This window comes from Lichenostomus cassidix, chromosome 6 (genome assembly GCF_008360975.1).
Source record: "Lichenostomus cassidix isolate B80296 chromosome 6, HeHo_3.0, whole genome shotgun sequence".
NCBI classification, from domain to species: Eukaryota; Metazoa; Chordata; class Aves; order Passeriformes; family Meliphagidae; genus Lichenostomus; species Lichenostomus cassidix.
This window is the reverse complement of record NC_139487.1, coordinates 18,951,111-18,972,277: the sequence shown is the minus strand read 5'-3', so window position 1 is coordinate 18,972,277 and position 21,167 is coordinate 18,951,111. Positions and strand designations below refer to the sequence as shown.

Here is a 21,167-nt window from a genome sequence, read left to right as displayed (position 1 = left end):
TCCTGATGGAAATCACATGAAAATCCTGGACAAGTTTATAGGACTGTTGGTAGAGCGCAATGTGAAATCTCAAAATCCTAAATTCTTTCATAGCTGTCACACCAGCTTCTTGAGACAGCACAAGTGGAGCAAAGTCAATAGCATTTAATCTTAGCGTCTGTATGAAAAAAGTATTCTTGGCAAGTTTGCTTGACCAAAAAAATCCTTGCTTTGGTTTAAGAATGTAAATTATGGACCTCACCGACAAAGATTGTCTCTTGTTAGAGGAACAGCTAGTTCAGGTTCAACTGCAAATGACACCAAAATTGTGCTGCTTGGAAAAGGAATCATTCAGAGCTACCTGTACCTTTAGTCTGATAAAGGCAGAGTTTTATTTCACTAGGTATATAATAGAGCCTCTGAATCTGAGAAGCAGGCAGAGTAGGAAGCAAAAAATACTTTTCCACCTGTGAGCTGTTAATAAACTTCACTCTTTCCTGTGGGGTGGTGCTTTGACTCTATTAATTAATGAGATGTGCTGGTGGAGGCTGAATTAAGTCTTCATGCTCATATATAGTGAAGTATAATGCATAGGCTCCCATCTGGTAGGGAAAATAATTACTTGTGTATTCCTGTGTCCAGGCTGCAGTAAGGGCAACTAGCTTCTCATAAATGTGTGGAATCCCTTCATTTCTTCACACAGATTTTAGGCCATTTTGATCCTTCACAGACATTTTATTGTTTTACAGCTGATGCATGATTCCAGAACATGGAAAAAAATTATTTAATGGAGTTGGGGACTGATATAATATTGTGTCCATGATGCCTGTCTTAAGATACATCCTAGCTGGTGATCAGTGAAGTTGAATAGCATTCACAGATCTCTTCAGATGCAAAAACTGTTAAATTTTTTTTTATTATTATTTTAAAAAAGCAAACTGTAAGTGGGTGTTAAAATTCAGGGTTCTGCATCTTTTCATGTATCATCAAGACCTTGTACCAGTGGATTGCTCATACATTGCAGAATGCAGAAATTAATTTCTTTCCCCAGTCCATTTGCAAGAACATGATGCTCACCTGTCATCATTCTAGGAATCGAGCTGCCTTTTAATGCAGGCAGCATTAACATTTTGGCTTGTGCGTGTGCATGAATTACTGATTGCTTCAATTATTGCTGTGGGGGGAAAAGGTTGCTTAATGTTTTTACTGTTGCAATGTCTTAAGGCAGTGGATGGGTTGGCTGCCAGCAGGCTGGGCTCCTCTTCCTTTTGCTTCTGTTCTTTTTCCACTCCTCTGTGTTTAAAACTAATATCCTCATGATCCTCCATCCTGCTCTCCTCAAGTCTCCCTTTTAGATCTATGGTAACTTGGTGTGTAGGTTCTTGAGCTCTGGGCCATTGTGTTTTGCCATTAGCACTTGGGAATTTTGCTTTCTGATAATATTGCAAAGCACATTGTCTCCTAGATTAGTTCAGGTTGAATAGAAGAATTTATGTAAATCATAACAGCAAGGTACATTAAACCTTTGAGAAATTTTTGTCATTAAAAGCTACTTTTATCTTGGGTCATCGTGCTTTTCTTCATTTCATTTGGATTTTGTCTGTCTCACTGATGCTTTTTTGATTCTCTGGCAACACAAGAAATGTCTTGGCTTGTTTGGGATTTGTTGTTCTTAAATTTTCTTCTAATTTTTCCCCTTGGCACTCATGGGCTTCCCTTGAGGAAGGGGTAAACAGAACAGAGTAGCATCCAGACAGCTAATTGATGATAAAACTGTAATCTTTTTCTCCAGCCTTGTAGAAATAGAGAAGCTTTCCTTTTCACAACATGGTGAATTTACAATGAAAGCTCTATTCATAGTGTGGTAGGCACACAAAGCTGTGGACAATTACTGTGCTTTAAAATACCAGGGAAGGAGTTTTAATTTCTCCTGGGCTTTTAAATTGCCTACTTAGCTTGGGCCTGGTACCGTGCAAGATGTGTAAAATATCATAGTGAAGCAAGTCCAGTGACTGAATACGGTTCTGTAGAGTGTCACAATCTAATTGCCCTTTCTTCTACATGTGCCAATTTCTTTTAGAGAGGAAAAAGAGTGCTTAAACTTGACATACATCAAACTTGTGCTGTCAGTAAGATGAACAGCTAAGTCCATCCTCTGGACTTGGCAGTGTGCAATTCCCCATAGGTTTCATTTAGCCTAGTCCGTCTTGTTAGAGTGGCCACGCTCTCTTCCTCGTATTAGGAGGGAACCTTGGGAAACCTGGCTTTAATTCACAACTGCAACAAGATCAATAACTATCAGCATTTGGTCAAGGGCAAATGAATTTGTCATGGGATGGCTGCTTTTTGATTTGGTTTCTTTTGGGTTAGTAATTTCATTTAGAGTTGAGTGTCATTGGCTTGGAGGAGTGCCTGTGGGTTCTGACTTCAGACCTAGTGCATGTTCATCACAAGAGCTGGCTGTCCTCATATGCATGGGGATTTTCTGCATCTCACTTGTCCGTTGTTAATGGGATGGTTTTGTTTCATTGAAGTTTTTAAAAGTGTATGTTAAGCTTCAATTACCTGTGAAACTTGTAAACAGTTTAGCTTACTGAAGAACTTTTTCCTTGCAGCTGCATGGGAAGGGTGATTTTTTTTTTTTTTTCCCTCCCCTGAAAGCTGTTCAGAGCTTCAGGCTAAATAATTTCCTCCTATGGGAAAAAAAAGCTTCAGAAAGGGGTAAAATCTCAAATTGGTTTTTGTAGAGGCATTGGGGAGTTCAGTTTTCTGGAGTAGAATTAAGTGCCATTACAATTGGCATTAACAGTTTAGAGCCTGTGTCTGTCTGTAAAAGCCACAAAACTAGTTGTTGTTCTAAAACCTATCAGAGGCTTAGATCAGCTGTATTAACCCATCTCCTTTCCCTCAGAGCAATCAGCCTTCCTGTAAGGGAGATTAAAAAAGCTATTTAAGCAGTTCTAAATCTGCTTGTTTTTATCATATGTAAATAATCTTACTGTGAAATGTGCTAGCAAAATCAAGTGGTGCTGTAATGCTTATCCTCTACTATGATATAGGAGGAAGGGTTTCATGAAAATAAGGATGGATTAGCATTGAAATTACTCTTACTACTCTTCACACTGCTCATGAGAGAATAGCTTGGAGATGGGAGGCTTTTACTATGTAGTTACTTGAATTTTTTGCCTCTCATCAGAATTAGCCATGTAGTTTCAGAGGTGTTCAGGTCACAGGGTGGGAGGAAATAGTCTAGGATTTGTAGCAAGGTCTCCTCCTGCTGACCTTCAACCTTACTGTGCTAAATTACCCCTCAATTCGCTTTAAGAGATTTTCTTACTTCGAAGCAGTCTTTTGAACATAACCTCTGACCAATATTTGTCAACCATAGCTCAGAAAAAAGTTTGTCAAAATGCAGTTATGCCCATCTCTGCTGTTTCCTCAGTGCTAAGAAATAAAGACAGAATTAAACAACTTCAACTTTTGAAATAACCTCATATCCAGACACTCAGCAGTCTGCATGACTGGTGTTAAAAATTCAAGGTGAAGCAAGTAGTCGTGTCTGTACTTTTAAGTCCATCCAAATAGAAACCATGGAAGTTTGTCTCCTGTGTAGCTCCATACTTCTGTTGATGGGTTTTGCTTTTCTTGTTGTTGAAGTATCTTCTGCTTCTTGTAAGACTCCTCTAGAACAGTATACTACAGCTGGGTGAAAAGCACTTAAAGTAACAGTTGAGACATAGCTGCAGTTTACAGTATAATTTTGGCTGAAGATATTCTAGCAAGTACCTGCTTATGCAAAAATTCCTAGGAATTTTTAATGGTCAGTCAGAATGGCTGAATTTGAATCATGGCATCAGAAAAATCTCCTGATAACTAATGCCTCATTGATGTCAGTGCTTTTGCTTCACTGGTAGATGTAAGTAGTTCTTTAGAAGGCAGTATTTTAGTTGAATTTATGCTGCCCTAACCAAAGGATGTGAAGAGTCAAATGCTCAGTATGCACTCTGTCATTCTTCCCCAAAATAAAAATCTCAATTCTGAGGGGTGCTCGAGATCTTGGCATTATGGAACAATCATTTGTTAAAGTCATGTTTAATGAAAGGGAGATAAACACATGAAGCTGGAGTGTGACAAATGAAAGCATTTGTGCCATTGTAATGAAATTAGGCAAACAGAACAGGCTTGACAGCTCTGGGTTCCCCTTGTCAAACTGCATTTGTAATTCCAGCTTTGCATTCATGTGTGGCTGTGAATGGCACTGTTTCCCTTTTGATTTGGTGGGCTGTGGCCCCTGAATGACCACTTTAATTCAGAGGGCATTAGCTTTGAAGAGTATATTTTACAGAAATCCTTTGAAAATGATTGTAGTTAATTCACACTTCATTGGCTTGGATATCCTTGATTTTCAGCCTGTGTTTATTTTTATTGTATGTAAAGCTTTTAATATCATTTACTATAATGAAGTATCGATTTCAGAGATGCACAAAACTTGCTTCCACACATCCCCATGGTATGTATATTGTGTTGTGCAATCCCCACAGTATTTATGTGTTCTGGAAACTAGGATGTGAGTTTCTGGCTCCTCAGCCTCTCCCTGGCTGGCAGAATCCTGTTTTCTTTATCTATTAAGACCTTAGATTAGGATAAGGCAATGGTATTTTGGAGAACCTGGAGAGAATATCTGGTGGCTTTTGATGACCTCTTGTTTATGAAGTTTAGTGGACATTGCCATTATTATTTTCAGGAATGAGAACTAGAGCTTTCTCTTGTAACAGCAGCAGCTGCTAAGTCAGATTGTATAGGTGGCAATCTGTTCTCCTTTCAGATCAGAAAATCCCTACAAAAGTGCTACACATTGCACTGTATTGAAAGGACCGGTCTAGAACTTGCACGAAAAATAAGAAAACAACAACTAAGACCCCTTGTAGGGGAGAGATGGCAGAGGATTCTTCTCACTTGAAACGCTGCATGTACCAGGGCTGTGCAGAGCAGCACATGCACTCAGGGATAAGTGAGTGTGAATCACCTATAGCATAGCTTTTTTACACTCGATACCCAGCATTAATTGGCTGTTACTGATCTGGGGTTAAATGTCAGCATCGGAGTAAGCTTGCTAGCTGGAAGTCAGGGCACATCTCTCAGTTCAGGTGCAGAGTGGCATGTGAATCTGGAGGATTTGTTTTTGGAGTGGTGAAAAACATGCTCCTCCTTTGTTCATCAGATGAAGAGCCGTTGTAGTTGCAGTTTTGCCAGGGCACATAGAACCAGAATGCATATACTGTTCTGTGCCTGTTACTTAGGGACTCTAGGTAAAGCAAGCTGTGCAAATTTTTAGAGGAAGAAGTTATTATAGTTCTGTTTGTTAAATTTGTTAGCCTGTAAATTACACAGCAGACAGTCACAGGAGTAACTCAAAAGAATTTCCCCTTTCCCTGCAATCCTGCATTTTGAGCAGGCTGAGATTAAGCCAGTACCTATTCCACCAGTTAAAATGTTTGTGAGAATCTGAAAAGTGTGACCGCTCTGTACTTGATGGTTTTAAAAGGCAAGTACAATGTTGTCCCTTTTCCTTGTGACATACTTAATCTAACTTGCTGATCCAGACTGCAGGGGCTTCTCACCCTGTAGGTGAAAAGCCAAAATGTTTTGGTGTTTGTTGGGTGAGCTGAGAATAAAGTGCACATCATGAAGGCCAGAATGGCAGTGTTTGCAGAAAGTGGTTTTGAGGATGACTCAGGAAGCACTTGCTACCTCAATTTTCTGTGGCATAAACTCATTGAGCCCGAAGGCAAGAGTCCGGAAGAGCTGGATTTCTGCTCTGTTACAGTGTTATCTTTGTCTTTTTCTCACCTTAAAAGAGAATGCCTGTTCCTTGTACAGTTCAGGTTATAAGCAGGGAACATAATAGCGAATACTCGAAGCATTGCTCTTGTCTGAACTCATCGGCACTGCAGAGGTGTGTGGGATACAACTGAGACAGCCTTTCTGAAGGCTGGGCGTCAAAGGCCAACAGCTGCTGCATAAGAGGAGTCCAGGTCATGTGGTTTGGGTTGCAGTTGCCTGTCCTCAGGACAAATGATGTTGAAATAACTTGTCATAAACAATTTTTTCTTGTTCATTTACTCTGATTCGGAACGCATAGCCGATCCTGATAAGAGTCATTCAGGAGTGAAGAGTTGAACTGCCAGAGAAAGCAGCTTATGTGAGCGTTTTAGATCAGGAATGTGCCAACAGTGTGCTAATAATAAGAAAACTCTTCCGAGGGGGACCTTCTCCTGTACTTCAGGAGAAAGGGGACGCCAGAGGTCTGATGCAGTTTGTTTGCTGAAGTGCCAGAATGGCTGGATGGGATTGCTGAAATGGGAGTTAGGTGCTTAAACATGAATTAGTTGTTTAAATATCTTTATAGACATGTGTGTCTAAGTGCAAATAATCCATAGGAAGAATGAAGGAAAGCACTGTGGTCTCAAAGGGATTCTGTCCTCATTAAAATTGCCAGCCTGAAGAGTTGGCTTTCTGATACATTACTTGAAATACTTTTTCCCTTCTCAATTTCCATGCACTTCTTTGGGCTAGCTGAGCATTTCTCAGTGTTGATGGTGGTCTCTGCTTGCTTCTCTGAAATTTCATTGAAGGGACCTGTGTGAAAAGAGTGGGAAGTGTTTTCCAGCTGGTCCAAAGCAGACCAGGCTCTTCATTTAAGACTATATCATGTTTTAACAAAAATTTTCCCTGGCTTTGAGTAAGTTTCAAAGGAAGGCTGCTTGAAGGAGTCCCTTGTGAAATTTTGTTCTCTTTGTGGATATTATTCCGTTTTTCCTCTTGTTATACCCTTGGCTGAAGTCATGCTTGCAGGTTTGGTGGGTTTTGGGGTTTTTTGTTTGGTTGGGTTTTTTCCCCAGAGTTGAAACTGGTTACCTAAGCAAAGAACCATCCTGTGTTTTTTAGTTAAAACACTGAGAAATGTCTCTTGCTAGAAAATATACTTGGAGGAACATCTGTATTGGCAATTCTCAATTCTCTCAGTGGTTATAGTTTCCTCACTTAATAATGCCTGAACATGAATCTGGCAGAACAAGAACCAGTCGAAAATTCAGAGGGTGGTTTTTTTTGTTTGTTTGTTTTTGTTTGGGTTTTTTTGTGGTTTTTTTTTTTTGTTTGTTTGTTTGTTTGTTTTTGGCTTTTTTTTGGCGGGGGGTTTGACTGTTATGAACATTGAGTATGTACGTCTAAACATTTAGTGTGTACCTTATACAGCCTTCGTTTTATCACAAGGAATCATTAATGTAATAATTGATTTTGCTGCATTTTCTGAGGTTCCTAGATATTTTCAGGAGAGCACAGTATTGCTTTTACAGCTAGGTCATGGCAAGACTTCCTGTCGTGTCTCTTTTGTGAAGTGTTAACTTGTTGGGCAGAACAATTCCCTCTGAAGACTATGGTCCCACCTTACTAAAGTATTGTGAAGAGAATACTGTTCATTTCCTACTGTTCTGTGCTCTAGATCAAACTTGAGCTGTGGTGGAAAAGCTGGTGTGGAGTGCACCTTGCAGTTGTAGCTATTGATCCAAAAGGGCTGGCAGGTTTGTTCTGGACTCTGCCACGTTTGGTGTACAAGGCTAAGAAAACCTGTTAAGGAAAGAGCTTCTGAACTACACTGAGCTCAACAGGATTGAGTTAAAAGAGGATATATGTTTGATTTACTGGCTTGTTTGCAGAATTGCCACTGAGTTAAAAACTTCCATGTAGTTTTAGTGCCACTTTCAGATGCTGAACCTTCTTCAGCCCATGAAAGTAATCTGTTTCAAGACAGGATGCAGCAAGAATAGCTACAGTAAGCGTGTTTTTCTGTCCTCCCAAACTTCTCACTGAAGCAAAGGACAAGTACCAAAATTAAGTTCTGCCTTGAAAAGGGAGCTGGTGAGCCTTGTAAGTCCTCAATGCCTGCAAATGCTTCTGATAAGAGGAGCTCATTGTAGTGATCAAGTGAATGCGCCTCAGGTGCAAGCAATGAAAAGTGTGATTGGTGTTTCACTAAGATCTTTTAGTGGTTGAGTCCTGCACTAAAAATATTCTCTTCTTGTCTAGCATATTTTAATTTTTTTTTTTTTTAATTCCACAACACCAGCTACCCAGTCTAAACAGTTTTACAGCATAAACCGTCAGTTTCAGCAAGGTTAATGGAAAGTGCTTTGTTACCATAAAGGCTGGAATCTCTGAATATCAGGGAAGCTGGCCGAAGTTGCTGTGTAGAACAATATGTGCCTAAGTTAAATCCTTATTATGACTGTTTTCTGATCTTCGTGTAAGTTGCAAATTTCAGTTAGACTGCAAGGGAATCTGTTCTTTAAGTACATCAATATTCACAATTCTAATTTAAAGGAGAGATCTGAAACTCCCCCTATTCTTGTAAATAAAGTATCTATTTGTTGACCCAAAAAATGTATTAATGGAGAGTGTGATTGCCTATATATCCTCCTCTAGCAAGTGTTGTCTTCATTGTCTCATTTTACACATGCAGCGATGTACATCTGCTGCAGTCCCATTTTTCTTACAAAGCAAGGTGCAGCTTTTTCACCCTGGGACTCACTGGTTTGAAGGAGGCTGGAGGAATTGACAGGATTATGGTCTGGTCTATAAAAAGGATCAGTTTTGGGAAAGAAGAATTTGAGTTTTGATCTGTAGTAGTCTTACTATATTTAATACTGTTCAAGTGCTTGTAACCAGACAAGTGTTCTATAGAGCACACTTAAATAAGCATCAATAAAAGCATGTCTTATGATCATCTGCATTTCCATGTGCTATTGAGAGGTGACACAATTGTAATGTCACACCAGGATATTATCTGACAAATTGGGGGAGTTGTTCTTAAGCCAAAAAGATTGAATCATCATGTTCCTTTTAACCTCTCACAAGTTGGTGGTGTTGGCCTTATTTGAACTGGTGGCTGAAATGTAAGAGATGCTGTAATGATTCCCAAAGTCCCTTTTTAATTGTAATTTTGCTTTAGTTAACGGCACTTTGATGTTCTTCTCTGTGCTCTTAACTTTTAAAACAAAAGCCCCTGCATTGTTTTTCCTCCTTTGCTTCCTTGCCATAATTTGACACAGTTAACGTACTTTCTGATAGACTTTTTGCTTTGATACTTAAGGCTTCTTAATAGGAACTATGATAAAATGGAATTTCACTCATCTCAGAATAAGGGATTTGGGTTTTTTCCCTCAGCAAAATAATTGAATGTTGGTAGATAGAAAGACAGCAGCTCGTCTAAGGACTCAGGAATTGCAGTCTTTTTTTCTTCCTGCTTCAAAGAAGCACATATGACAGATAAGTGCAGTGGTTGATTATCAAGGGTATAAATGCCAGTGATCTTGTGACACTATTAGCCATTAGACTTGTTAACTTTTATTAGGAATAAAAAGTAGATTTTAGCAAATTGAGCCAAGTGTTGTACTTAAATATTTCTAGTCTCAGAATTATTCAAGTCTCTTTTAATGCATTCTTCTGTGCCTGTGTACTGTCTGTGTTGTGGTTGCCTTCACCTGCTTTTTAATGCTTTTACTCCTAGATCCTCCTCAGGGCTCCTCTTATCTTGTTTCCTTGTGTTTTATTTGGTTGGGTTTGGTTTTTATTTTGGTTTGAGTTTTTTGTTTGGTTGGTTTTTTTGTTGTTGTTTTTTTGTCAATTTCCCTAGTTCTGGTTATTCTCTTCTGTGTTTGTTTTTCATTCCCAAAGCGTCCCTTGATCATCTTCGAAAGTTCAGGAAGCTTGTTAGTTGTTTTTTCTCCAGCTCAACAGCTCAGTGCATTTGCTGCCTTGTAGTGAAGCTTTAGAGGGGATCCTTGCTGGCCAAAGCAGGTATTCTGAAAGCGAGACAGAAGAGTTTTTAAATTAGGTTATCTTGTGGGAATTTCCTGTCTTTACCGAGCAAACATTTTGTGTTGCAGAAATGCAATTTGTATTTAGGCAAAGAGCTGCAAGGGATCCAATGAACCTGGTTGTACATTTGTACTCTGCATGTGATTAGCATGAGGCTTTGCCTGTAGTAGGATGTTACAGTGGTGGCAGAAGGTGCGACAGGGTCTTTATATTTAATGGGATGACAAAATTCCAAGAGTAATAGGAAAATGTGTCTAAATCTGCCAATGAGTTAAAGCATAAATTTAGGCAGTGGTGGCCTCTGTGGCATTTACAGTGTTCCTACTATCAGATTTTAGAAGGCTCCAGAAAGCTGTTTTGAAGATTGTAAGAAAGTGAACTTTACAAGCCATTGTAAAGCCATTGCCTTCAAAATACATACATATACCTCTGTGTGTGTGTGTGTGTGTGTGTGTGTGTGTGTGTGTGTGTAAAAGCAACCCTGACCTTCCCACCAGCCTTCTGAAACTAACCTAGAGCAGGATTCTTTCTCTCTGAGGTGGAACTTGCTGTAGAAATGAATCCTAATGAATCAAGACTAATTCTCTTTTAAAAATTCTTTTTATTTTACAGAGCTATCTGAAATTGAACCCAATGTCTTTCTTCGGCCTTTTCTGGAAGTAATCCGTTCTGAAGACACTACAGGTCCCATAACTGGATTGGCACTCACCTCTGTGAATAAGTTCCTCTCATATGCACTAATAGGTATGTTGTGTGACTTCCTGGGATTTACCAAAATGCCAGCCAAATGCATCTCTGTGAGCTGTGTCTTTGGCTAGGATACATGCTTGCAGTTTTAATGTGGAGATAGGGGAAATAAGAAAATTGTCATCAACACTGGGGAAATCGGCATCTGCCTTTTCTTAATATCTTACTGGCTGATCTTTCATGGTGCTACAGCAGTGTCTGGAGAGGGAGCCAAAGCCTCTGCTCTGCCCTGAGTGCTGGGTGTGCTTAGGGCCTGCTGCAGGACTGTGCTGGTCACAGCCACTTTTTAATGCCCTCTGAGCAAAAGGGCCAGGGAGGGAAGAATACCAGCTCGGATTACAGTGATGTGACATATAGGCCCACAGTAGGATTTACTTTTTGTGGACTTAGTATTTCTGCTCTAGAGTGAGGATGACTTTTTGCCTAATCCCTGACCTTGTCCAGTGGTGTACCTTCACTTCACTCTTCACTTTCCACAATAGTCATGGCAGAGACAGTTTTGCTGTTGCCCAAACTTTCAAGTTTGCACATTCTCCTTTGTATCTGTGAAAGACCAATAATGTGCCTGTGGCCAGTTCCCATGGCTCAGCTGGCTTTTAGCTCATTAGCTGGCTTTCTGTGTGCCATCGATGTGTCATCCCATTGTTAGTGAGGCTTGATTTTTCTGTCTAAGTTGTTAGTACTTTCTGATCATACCTGTATGAATTATAAAGCATGTTATCTGTGTTTGCTCATATGTAGTCTCACTTAAAGAAAATCATTTTACCAGTCTTCCTTCTCCCTGACTTCAGATTTCTCAGTTCTCTTTTCTCCTTTACATTGTAAGGGAGCACTTTGAATTTTTGGTACTGTTGTTTTAAATACTTAGTTCTTTGGAGTTAGCATGAAGTCAGTTAGAGAAAGAAAGGGCTTTATGTCAGTGCAAATCACTTTTGTGGAAAGACGCAAAACTAAAATGAGCAAAAATGGAGACTTGCAGAAAAAAATTTAAAAGTTGGATGAAAATCTAGTGTATGGAGACTTCAGTTAGTGGGTAGCATTTGATATAATTAAGTGGCAAAAATATAACTAGAATGATGCCATATTATCATAAGTTCCTAGGACAACAAAGAAATCTTAAAAACTAAGCCTGTAAAACGTGTCCCTCTGAAGGATTAAGCAGTAATGCAAAATATATGACTTACAGCATTACAGTGGGAGATCGACTCTTCTGGGCTTTTATGATCTCTATCACATGTCCAGGCAAATGTCTGCACAGGCAACTGACTACAAATGCTTGATTTGAGGCAGAAACAGGAAAAAATGGGGTTAAGAATTTGTAGCCTTTCTCTAGCTACTTGGTGTTTGGAATATAAATTGGGTCACTCCAGTAAGAGTGCATCCCTGTAACTGTTGGTGATTGTGTGTCTTTGTAGTAGACTGTGGAAGACTCTCTGCTTGGCTTTTTTTTTCTGGGGCATAACCTGCAATCCAAGACCTTCGTTGTTGCTTCAGGTGACATTCAGAGCAGCCTTGTCCTTTGTGCTGCTCCAGATACCAGTTAGGCTGGGATTAGTGGTGCTGACTGAACATCTGGCTAGGTTGCATTGTTAAATGAAAGCTTTTTGGTATTATAATTTCTTTTTGTAATATGAGGCTAAAGGTAATCTAAAGTCTTCCTACGTTTGCCTAAACAAAGGAAATGCTGAAAACTCTTCTTAATGTACAAATCTCTTTCAATGTATGCAGAACAAGAGAGAAGGAAGCTGGCATGACCATCGTAGGGAAATTGCAGTGTGGCAGTTATCCATAGTGTATTTTGGGGCTGCATAATGACAGGTGAACCCAGCACTTTAAAAAAAGTGACATCAGTTCTGTCTGTTCTGTGAGTAGCTGGTTTTTGCTGTACACACTGGGTCGAAAACCAGAGTGCAGTGAAAGGGCCAACGTCCTCTGATAAATATCTTTGTTTAAAATGGCTTTCTTTTCCCATTTCCAAAGTATTTAATTGCTAATCCTTGTGCAGCCTCATTGTTTTTTTATTCTGTCACATGTCAGAAGGTGGTTATCTGTCTCCTTTTTAGGCCAGTATTGCTGAGGGGTATGTTTTAAAATCAGTTAGAAAATAATAATTCTTGAGTAGGCTTTAGGACTTCTAATCTCTAGGAGTTTGAATTGCAAAATTACTAATGGTATAATGTTCAATCATAGCTCAGTTAAATAAAATTACTTGATATCCACCATGTGTGTGTTTTAGCAGGAATAGTTAGCCTCACAGTGATTATCCTCTGCTCTAAGTACTTCATCTACAAGAGTTTTAGTTGATAAATTACACAATAACTTTTAAAGTACTAGAAAACTGTGTGGCAATACTAAACTCCCATTGATTTTTATCCCTCAGATTAGTTATTTCGTTGCTCAGCAGTTTTGCAGTAGCTAGCGAGCTGTCAGCCTACTTGATGAGCTCAAACCTTAGTTGTAGGAAGACTAGTGGCTAAATTTCAGAACTGGGTTTTTTCTGTATTTCCCTCAGAAAAGGTATGTGCTCTTTTTATTGTCCATAGCCTCTTCTGGCTCCATTTCTAAAATTAGCTTTCCTTGATATTCCTGAAAACTGTGTATCTGTAAGTAAGTAGCTGTTGCTCAGCCTTCAGTGAGAGGGCTTGCTGTTAAAGGCATTCAAAGCTTGTTCTCCTCTCTACCTTTTCTGTGTCCTTGGTGATTTATTTTAGTTCCAATAAAGGTGTTACTGAGCAGGCTTCTGGCTTTCCTGAATTCCCTCAATGGCTCAGAACCTGGATTTTCTCATTTCTGTTTGTTCTTTTGCCCACCTGTTGTAAGACTGCACCCTGTATGAAAGGTGTGTATCTAGGTGGGGTCTCTAGATCTTTGCATTGTAGATGGCAATTTTCAAACTGGTATTGTGCTCACTCAAACTTCTTGTTAGTAATTCTATGCAGGCATAGACACATCTTTTCTGTATTGTTTTCTCACAAGGGAACAAAGATTTTTTTTTTCTTGTATCTTGTTTCTGCAAAGTAGAAGTATCTGTGCTTTTAATTGAACTCAAGAGGCTTTATAAATGGACCTGACTTTGTAGTGCTGTTTCAGGGAGCCAGAACTGAAGTAGTCAGGCGTGATGTGTGTTGGGAGAGAGGTGTGGAAGGTAGGGGCTAGAACAGCGAAGCAGCACTCATGGATCTGTTAAAGAAGCATGTGCACAACTTGCTTGCATTTTCTTTTCACACAGACTTTTTATCCATAACTACAACTAAGTATATCCCTAAGCCTAGAGTAACTCACATCTACTGAAAAAGGTGACAGTGAAGTAAATCTGCTGTGGGAGGCTTTCCTGCAACAAGTTGCTTTTTCATCTTGATTCCCATTGGGCTGCTTTCCACCGTGGTCATTGAGGTTGGTTAACAACAATGCTAATGTAGGTGCTGGCTTTGTAACACTACTGGTCTTTGCTTAGTTTAATTAAGACAGTTCAGAATGAGCCTGCATCACCATTGGTGATTTAAGCTATTACCTCCATGAAAGAGTGCATGAGACACCAACCTATGACCAATTTTATTGCCTCTCGTAGAAGAATAGTAGCTTCTGACTGGATTATAAGCCATTATTGAAGGTATGCAGAGGACTGCTTTTTTCAGCCAGGCCTCTTACCTAATGACACCAGTTTTGTGTCTGGTTGCATGGTGCTGCTAAACTAGGTAAAAAGTGACCAATTGGTTTTAGAACAGACTCCTTGATAGCTCAGTGAGGTTTTCCTGACAAACAGGAGAGGAAGTCACTCTAAACTATGCAAGATTGCTCTGTGTGTGTGTGTACAGTGTCAAAAGCAAGCAAGTTCTGTTCTTAATAGGGATGAGTAAGAGATGGCAATGGCAAAGTGCTGTTCCTATGCAGATCTATGGGATTCTGCAATACACTGATGCCATTTCCGTTTTTTGCAACTGTGAGAAATTTCTTATCCTGCAGCCTCTAAGAATAAGAGTGTGGTAGAGGCTGTTGTCTCTGGACCACAATAAGGGCAGCTTTCTTTAATACCTGGGGCTTAGCCCTTCCTAGGTGTGAACATTACAGGAGTCAAAGAGGGAATCTGCAAAACTTCTCTGCAAAATATACAAGGTCTTGCTTGGTTCCTCTGTCAGCATCATTCTTGCTGGAGTTAAAGAGGCCCCGTTGCCAATTAATGAGGTATTAACCAGTGTTTACGTGGTGTCTTTTCTTTCCTAATGACTGTTTGGGTAGAAGGGAATTGAGATTTTTGCCCAGTGCCATATTGTTTAAGTGAGAATGAAATCAAAGCCAGAGGCAGCTTTTCTGAAACCACTGTAATGTAACACGAGATACAGTTACTAGCAACAATCTCATCCTAAGCATTCTCTCAACTGCACCATTGTTTGTAGCTGCAAGAGACTGAAATGGAGAGAAGGAGCCTTGATGAATGATTGAAGTGGGAGGCCTGCAACTCTGGTATCTAAACTGGAATTGTGTTTGTCTGCTGTTTTCTCTGGGGAAAGCTACTGGTCCATTCCTTCCCAGCTCTTGTTCCTTGAGAGGGATGTAGAACAAGACACAATTTTCCCTTCTCAATTTAGTGGAACCTGTCTGGCATTTTCTTCTCATGAGAGTAAATTTTAGGTTCCCTGTGTTTAAGAGCTGTTTTTTCTTTATTCCCAAGGAGGCACTGAATGCATTTAACAGCTGATTGTGCTGTATTGTAGGGAGCAGGACGCAGTCTTAGAAGTTAACATCTAAAACACAGAGAACCAGTAACAACAGAATTGTAATTATCTTCTTTTTTAGGTTAAATCTTTTTGCAAATATAAGTAGATTTTTTATAAAGTCTTTCTGAAAACTCCCAGTTATAAAGCTTTTCTGTTACTGGGAGGTGAGTTTCGATCTTGTAGAGTCAACTCACTGCAAGTCACATAAATTGAGGAAGCTGAAGGCCACACAGTATCTCCGTGTAGATGTCTCCCCACAGAGGTGGTAGGCTGTAGGTGGCTGTTCCCTGATGTGTGTTTTTATTCTGTTTCTCAGATCCCAGCCATGAGGGCACAGCGGAGGGGATGGAGAACATGGCAGATGCTGTCACTCATGCCCGATTTGTGGGCACAGATCATGCGAGCGATGAGGTTGTCTTGATGAAAATCCTACAGGTAAGTGGAGAGAAATGGTAATTACCATAATGGTTGCTGCCTGTTGTGGAACATATCCTGTTACATAGAGATGAAAAGGAGGGAGCAATGTTTTGACTCTGCAGGAGCTTAGTGACAGACTTTATTTTTAAACAGATGGCTCATATACCTGTGGTAAAAGCTTTTCCAAATGAAAATAATTAAAAGCTCAAATTATTTTAAAATTATGGACTTGATAATGTGGTAGTGTTGATAATCCCACCTTATGCATGGTCTGTGTTTGAGGGGGGGTGAATTAAGAATATGGAGCTCTCAGACTTATTTTTGAGAAAAATTCTTTGTAGAGACAAACCTATGGACTGTGTACCTCTTTGGTCTGTGTATTTCTGAGCAGATAGCTAGTTCCTTAATTTAAATATTAGGTAGCGTGCAGCATACCGAGCCTCTTTTAGAAGTGGTTCAGGAGATCATTCTTGTCTCCTAATTGGCTTCTTGAGCACAGCATTCAGTTTGAAATGACTCCAGGAGAAACCTTCATAGGTTTTCTGATCGTGGGAGTCTTTCTTGAGGAAACCAACCTCCTCTTGGGAGCGCATGCAAGTATGGTTGCAGTGTGGTACATATGGGTGCTGTTCTTTGCAGGTGTTGAGGACGTTGCTGCTCACCCCAGTGGGAGCCCACCTCACCAATGAATCCGTGTGTGAGATCATGCAGTCCTGTTTCCGCATATGCTTCGAAATGAGGCTCAGCGGTAGGTTTGTTCATACTTCTGGCTTAAGAAATGATCAGGTTTCCTCAGCGTTAACTAGTTCTGTTGTAGAGCATGCATCCATGGAAAGCTGCTGAGTTTTATATTATTGTGTCTTTCTACAACTTCATGGAAAATTTGTTGAGTGCTTGCTGCACAAGTTTGGACTGCTCTTTTCCCCAGCTGTGTGGCGCCACCGTGTGATGCCGTGACCATTTGCAGTAACATGGGGTTGGACCTGGTTTTAATAAATTTGCCGTAATCTCTGTAAACAAGACTCGGAGGGGAGTCTGCTTGAAGAAGCCTCTTGATAATATCACACTGAGTAATGACACCTGTGTTATTTGTTTTTGTCTTCGCAGAGTTATTGAGAAAATCTGCAGAGCACACTCTGGTCGACATGGTGCAGCTGCTCTTCACAAGGTAAACCTGCTTGTGTTTGCCTCAGCATTGCCGAGATGGCCCTCTAAGGACAGAAAGATTCCACACTTCCACTTAAGGGCCCTCAGAAAAATCATCCAAAATGGTCATTATTTAGAGGTGGAAGGGGATGAAGGATTTGGCACTGTTCTCTAGGGCTGACCCTGTCAGACTGCAGGGAGGCAGAGGTAGGGAAGGTTGCCTGGTTTAAGGTGTCCTTTGAGGAGAGATGGACAGCCAAGTAATAAAGAGCTTTAGGATAGAGAACCAGTTTCAGGACAGAGAATGCAAACTTCACTGAAAAAAAGGTGGTCTAAAAAATATAGCTCTCTTTAGCAGAGAGAATAAAAGGGGTGTTGAGTAGTCACATGTTGATTTCAAGCTGAGAGCTTCGATCTCACACATCAAAGAGAATTTTAAACTCTTGAAATTGTGTGTCTTGGACAAATGTTTTGCCCTTGTCAGCACCCTTCAGGTAAATAAGATTACCTCTTTTAAACTCAAGTAAGTTAATTAACTTCAAAACTGTTTCTCCAAATAGTGAAGGACTTTCTCTGGGTATTGTAAAAAGGAAATGTGCAGGTGCAGATATACTTTTAGTAGAAAAGAGAAGCTTCTGAAACACAGTTGCATCCTATTTTTTTACCATTGCCACATAGTTCCAATGGGATCTCAGTTTTTTTTCTTCTCTTTGTGCCCTGCATCATGTGCACTGCATGAATGTGGGGCAAAGTCAGAATCAGTCTCTTCAAAGAGGAGAGACCACATTTTCTCCAAATGCACTTGGTGCTTTTTCATTACTTGCCATGTAATCCTCTTCTCTGTCCTCCTTGATAAGGCTTGGTGACACCAGCACCATCTGTGCCTGTGGACATTGGGATAGAGATGCAAGGCAAAGGCAGCGATTGCCAGGGTGGTTTAGCCATCTTGCTTTCCAGAAAAAGAAACAGCCAAAACTGTGCTCCAAGGCTTCTATACCCTCATCAAATAAAAACAGAATTGTAGTAAAGGAACAGAAAGGAGAGCAGGGAGTGTGGAGTAGTAGAGATGTGTACATTATCATTTTACCAAATGACAGGTGGGAGCAGTCTACCTCATTCAGAGATGGGAACAGCTTATCTCAAAACATTCAGCTTAAATGTACCTCTGCTGTGCACTACAACTGTGCTTATATGATGCAGAACACAGGATACCTACTGGGGTTACTACAAATTCAAAGAGAAGAATTGCCATGACTAGTAATAACATGTACACTGCAAGAGTCCTGGTGTGGATGACACTGGCTCAGCAGCTGTTTTTAGCAGCATCAGAGGAACATGTTTTGATCAAATGTATTTAGTCAACTGCTGGAAACATACACTGAAAGAAAACAAATGGTTTTTACATGGCAGGAAAATCAATATAGAAAAGCAGTCATTAGTAGTACTAGCATGAAAAGCGCCTCTCATCTATACTTGTGTGGGTTTTTTCCCTTGGCAGATTTTGGCAGGAAAAGAAATTAGGAGAGTCTCTCTTTGTGAAGAAAACCTACTTTGGGTTTCCTAGTATCTGCAGCATGACTGGAAAGACTATCTTGTTTCTTTCCCTTTCTTGTTAACCCATACAAGCTTATGTAATTTGGCTTGCTCTTTGTATTTCAGGTTGCCTCAGTTTAAAGAAGAGCCTAAAAGCTACATGGGAACGAACATGAAGAAGGTAAGACTCAGCACTGTGTTAACTGTTCTGCTCCTGTCTTGGGCTTGCGCTCATCTCTATTTTCTTTGTTTTCACACTTGTATTTCTTCGTTCCTACAAGTGCCTAGTTCACTGAAAGAGCATGTTTAACCGCATAAACGGACATAGCTTCATTAATTCTGTGGGATTAAGTCCACACAGTCCAGTAGCAAGTCTTGTTAATGATACTGCTGCCTAAGTGAGACAGTCTGGATTCTGGGAACAGCCATCAGCTGCTGTGGGCTAGGAAAACCCCAGCAAGTTCTGGGACCTGATGGTGACATTGTCTGGTTATTTGTTATCTTTTGCTCTTTCTCCAGCTTCTTTCTCACCATTCTTCATTCACTAATTCATTCAGTCTAATACTGAGCTCTTGGGATATTTTTTTCCCATTCCTCCTGTGTAGAAAGGAAACTTTTTGAGGCTGGTGAAACAGCATGAAAGCATTATGAAATTGGCTTTTGTAGAAAAAAGCTTTGGTGGCTTATAAATGGGACAACATTCTGAAGTGAAAATCTTAGTTCACATGGTCAATGCCATCTCTATTAGCAGCCAAATCAACATAGACCTGTCTTTTATCTCCCTTTCCCTAAATGCACAGTTGTCTGAGGGTGGAAGTTCCAGATTTGTTCAATGCCACCATTTTGAGCAATACAGTGAGGTTTTTAGAGCTGGATTCAGTATTTCAAATACCATGATGTGACCTTATATGATTATTAATGTAGTAATTTCTTAGGTGGAGGGAGGTCCTCTTGAGGAACTCCATGTATGCTTCTATATTCTTTATCTTCCATGTGAAGAATGTCAATAAAGGTAAAAGATTCTGCTGTTGAGAGCCACAGGATGGGGAAAAAGTGCGAGAGAAGAAATAACCACCTTTCAAGTTAATGCTGAATATACCCTTTATAATTTCCACTCTCTTTTTATTTTCATGAGTTGAGAAAAGGGACAGCATGGGGTAGACAGACATTTCAGAGCCAGTATAGCAGTGTTTTGAGAGACTGAATGCTTGGTTGTAGGAATCTGAAACCTAATAAAGCTTAGGGCTTTACTTCTTGTATAGTAAACTAATGACTGCATGTTTTTCTTGCTGTGGGAGAAAAGTCACAGGATTTGTGATGATGGTAGGCTGGCCTATGGAAAGCTAGAAGAGATCAGGCTAATACACAGCAGGTATCAGGCTGTGTCATGGTCTGTGTACAGAAGGTGTAAAGTGAAGGTGACTGAATTTAGGAAGGCTGCCCTTATTGAGTGATGGCTGCTCCCAGCTCAGTTCAGTGATGCTCTGTCTTGTGTCTGATCTGTGCAGTTACCCTGTACTGTCTCTTTGCTGTGCATGCCAGGAGTCTGCCCTGCAGCCTTGCACTCTGCCAGGTTATTCTTCTCTTTAGGTTTTTTTGCTTTGTTTAAACCATGCATTTGCCTATCTTTCACAGATTTCTTCAGGTCTCCTCAACAAACTGGAGCTAAGTAGTGGGGAACAGCCCAAAGCCCTGAACCAATTAGAGAGGGTATTGCTCTTTAAGAACCTGAAGGTCTCTCTCTCCCTTCTCCCTTCTTACTTTACTCTCCTCTTCTTTCTCTTGTAAAACACCACCTGAGAGATAGTTACGTTGTGTGCAGCAAATCTCCCTCCACTCATTTGCCACAGCATGGCTTTTGGGGACAGTGCATGCTGTGGTTGCTTTGCAGTGTTGTGGCTGCAGCTGGGGCAGGCTTGGGAGGGAGAGACCCTTGTTTTACTGCAGCATTCAGTGTCTTGGTGAGTGCCACCTAAGACACCATCACAGAATCCTCTGGAGGAACGGAGTGGGAGGGCTTGGGTAAGATTTGACAGTGAAAACCCAAAGAAAAGAAACATAAAAAATATGGGTTGGTCTCTGAAGTGTTGTGTGTCTTGCCTGTTGATTTTAGGTATAGACGTTGCTCCTCCATATACCTGAGGAGTCTTTTGACCCAACATGCCTTAAATTTTTTTTAGTCAAGGTGAATCTCTGAGATTTGTTACTTTGTACAGGGCCACAGAGTTCAATGCTTTCTAAAGTTTTTTTGAAGGAGACTGCTGTATATTTTCAACATCTTTGTCCATGTTTCTACTGAAATTAAATATGTGTTCCAGCACAGTATATGCTAATGGAGGATCAGTGGGGCCAAACTGATTTACGAAATGTGTTTGGCCCTGCTAATTCCTCTAGAAAATACTTCTAAAGAAATACTGTAGACATCCAGATTATTTGGTTTGGATCAGTCATAACAACCCTGAAAAACGAACTTAGATGGGACCCTTTTCAGTTTTCCATGTCGGTTCATAAACTTAATGTAGCTTTAGTTCTTGTCTGCCATTAATGTTACTTAGTCCAAACAGAGCTGAACAGAACATTTAGAAATGCCGTTTGTCCTGTGTCTAAGACAAAATAGGTATCCAAACAGGATAATTTGGAAGGCAGTGGCTCAAGACTTGCAGATTTATGCAGTTACACAGAAGAAATACTAAGAAATATTTCCCTTTGCAGTAGAAAGTATTGTAGCTAAACACTGGGTTCTGCAGTGGG

At 40.2% G+C, this 21,167-nt stretch overlaps 1 protein-coding gene across 7 annotated transcripts in view; it reads left to right on the top strand.

Annotated features, from left to right (window-relative positions):
• Positions 1-21,167, top strand: part of GBF1 (golgi brefeldin A resistant guanine nucleotide exchange factor 1) — a 104,953-nt gene that overhangs the window by 51,167 nt on the left and 32,619 nt on the right. For 3 of the 7 annotated variants that reach the window (XM_085065403.1, XM_085065399.1, XM_085065398.1), the window contains 6 exons: positions 10,471-10,602; positions 15,637-15,755; positions 16,377-16,485; positions 16,845-16,905; positions 18,543-18,597; positions 20,052-20,126. In XM_085065403.1, the coding sequence (XP_084921529.1) occupies positions 15,666-15,755; positions 16,377-16,485; positions 16,845-16,905; positions 18,543-18,597; positions 20,052-20,126 (390 nt within the window). In that variant the 5' untranslated portion in view covers positions 10,471-10,602; positions 15,637-15,665. Of the gene's footprint in view, positions 1-10,470; positions 10,603-15,636; positions 15,756-16,376; positions 16,486-16,844; positions 16,906-18,542; positions 18,598-20,051; positions 20,151-21,167 lie in introns of all 7 variants that reach the window. The other 4 variants (XM_085065402.1, XM_085065401.1, XM_085065404.1 and 1 more) reach the window with 2 other exon arrangements.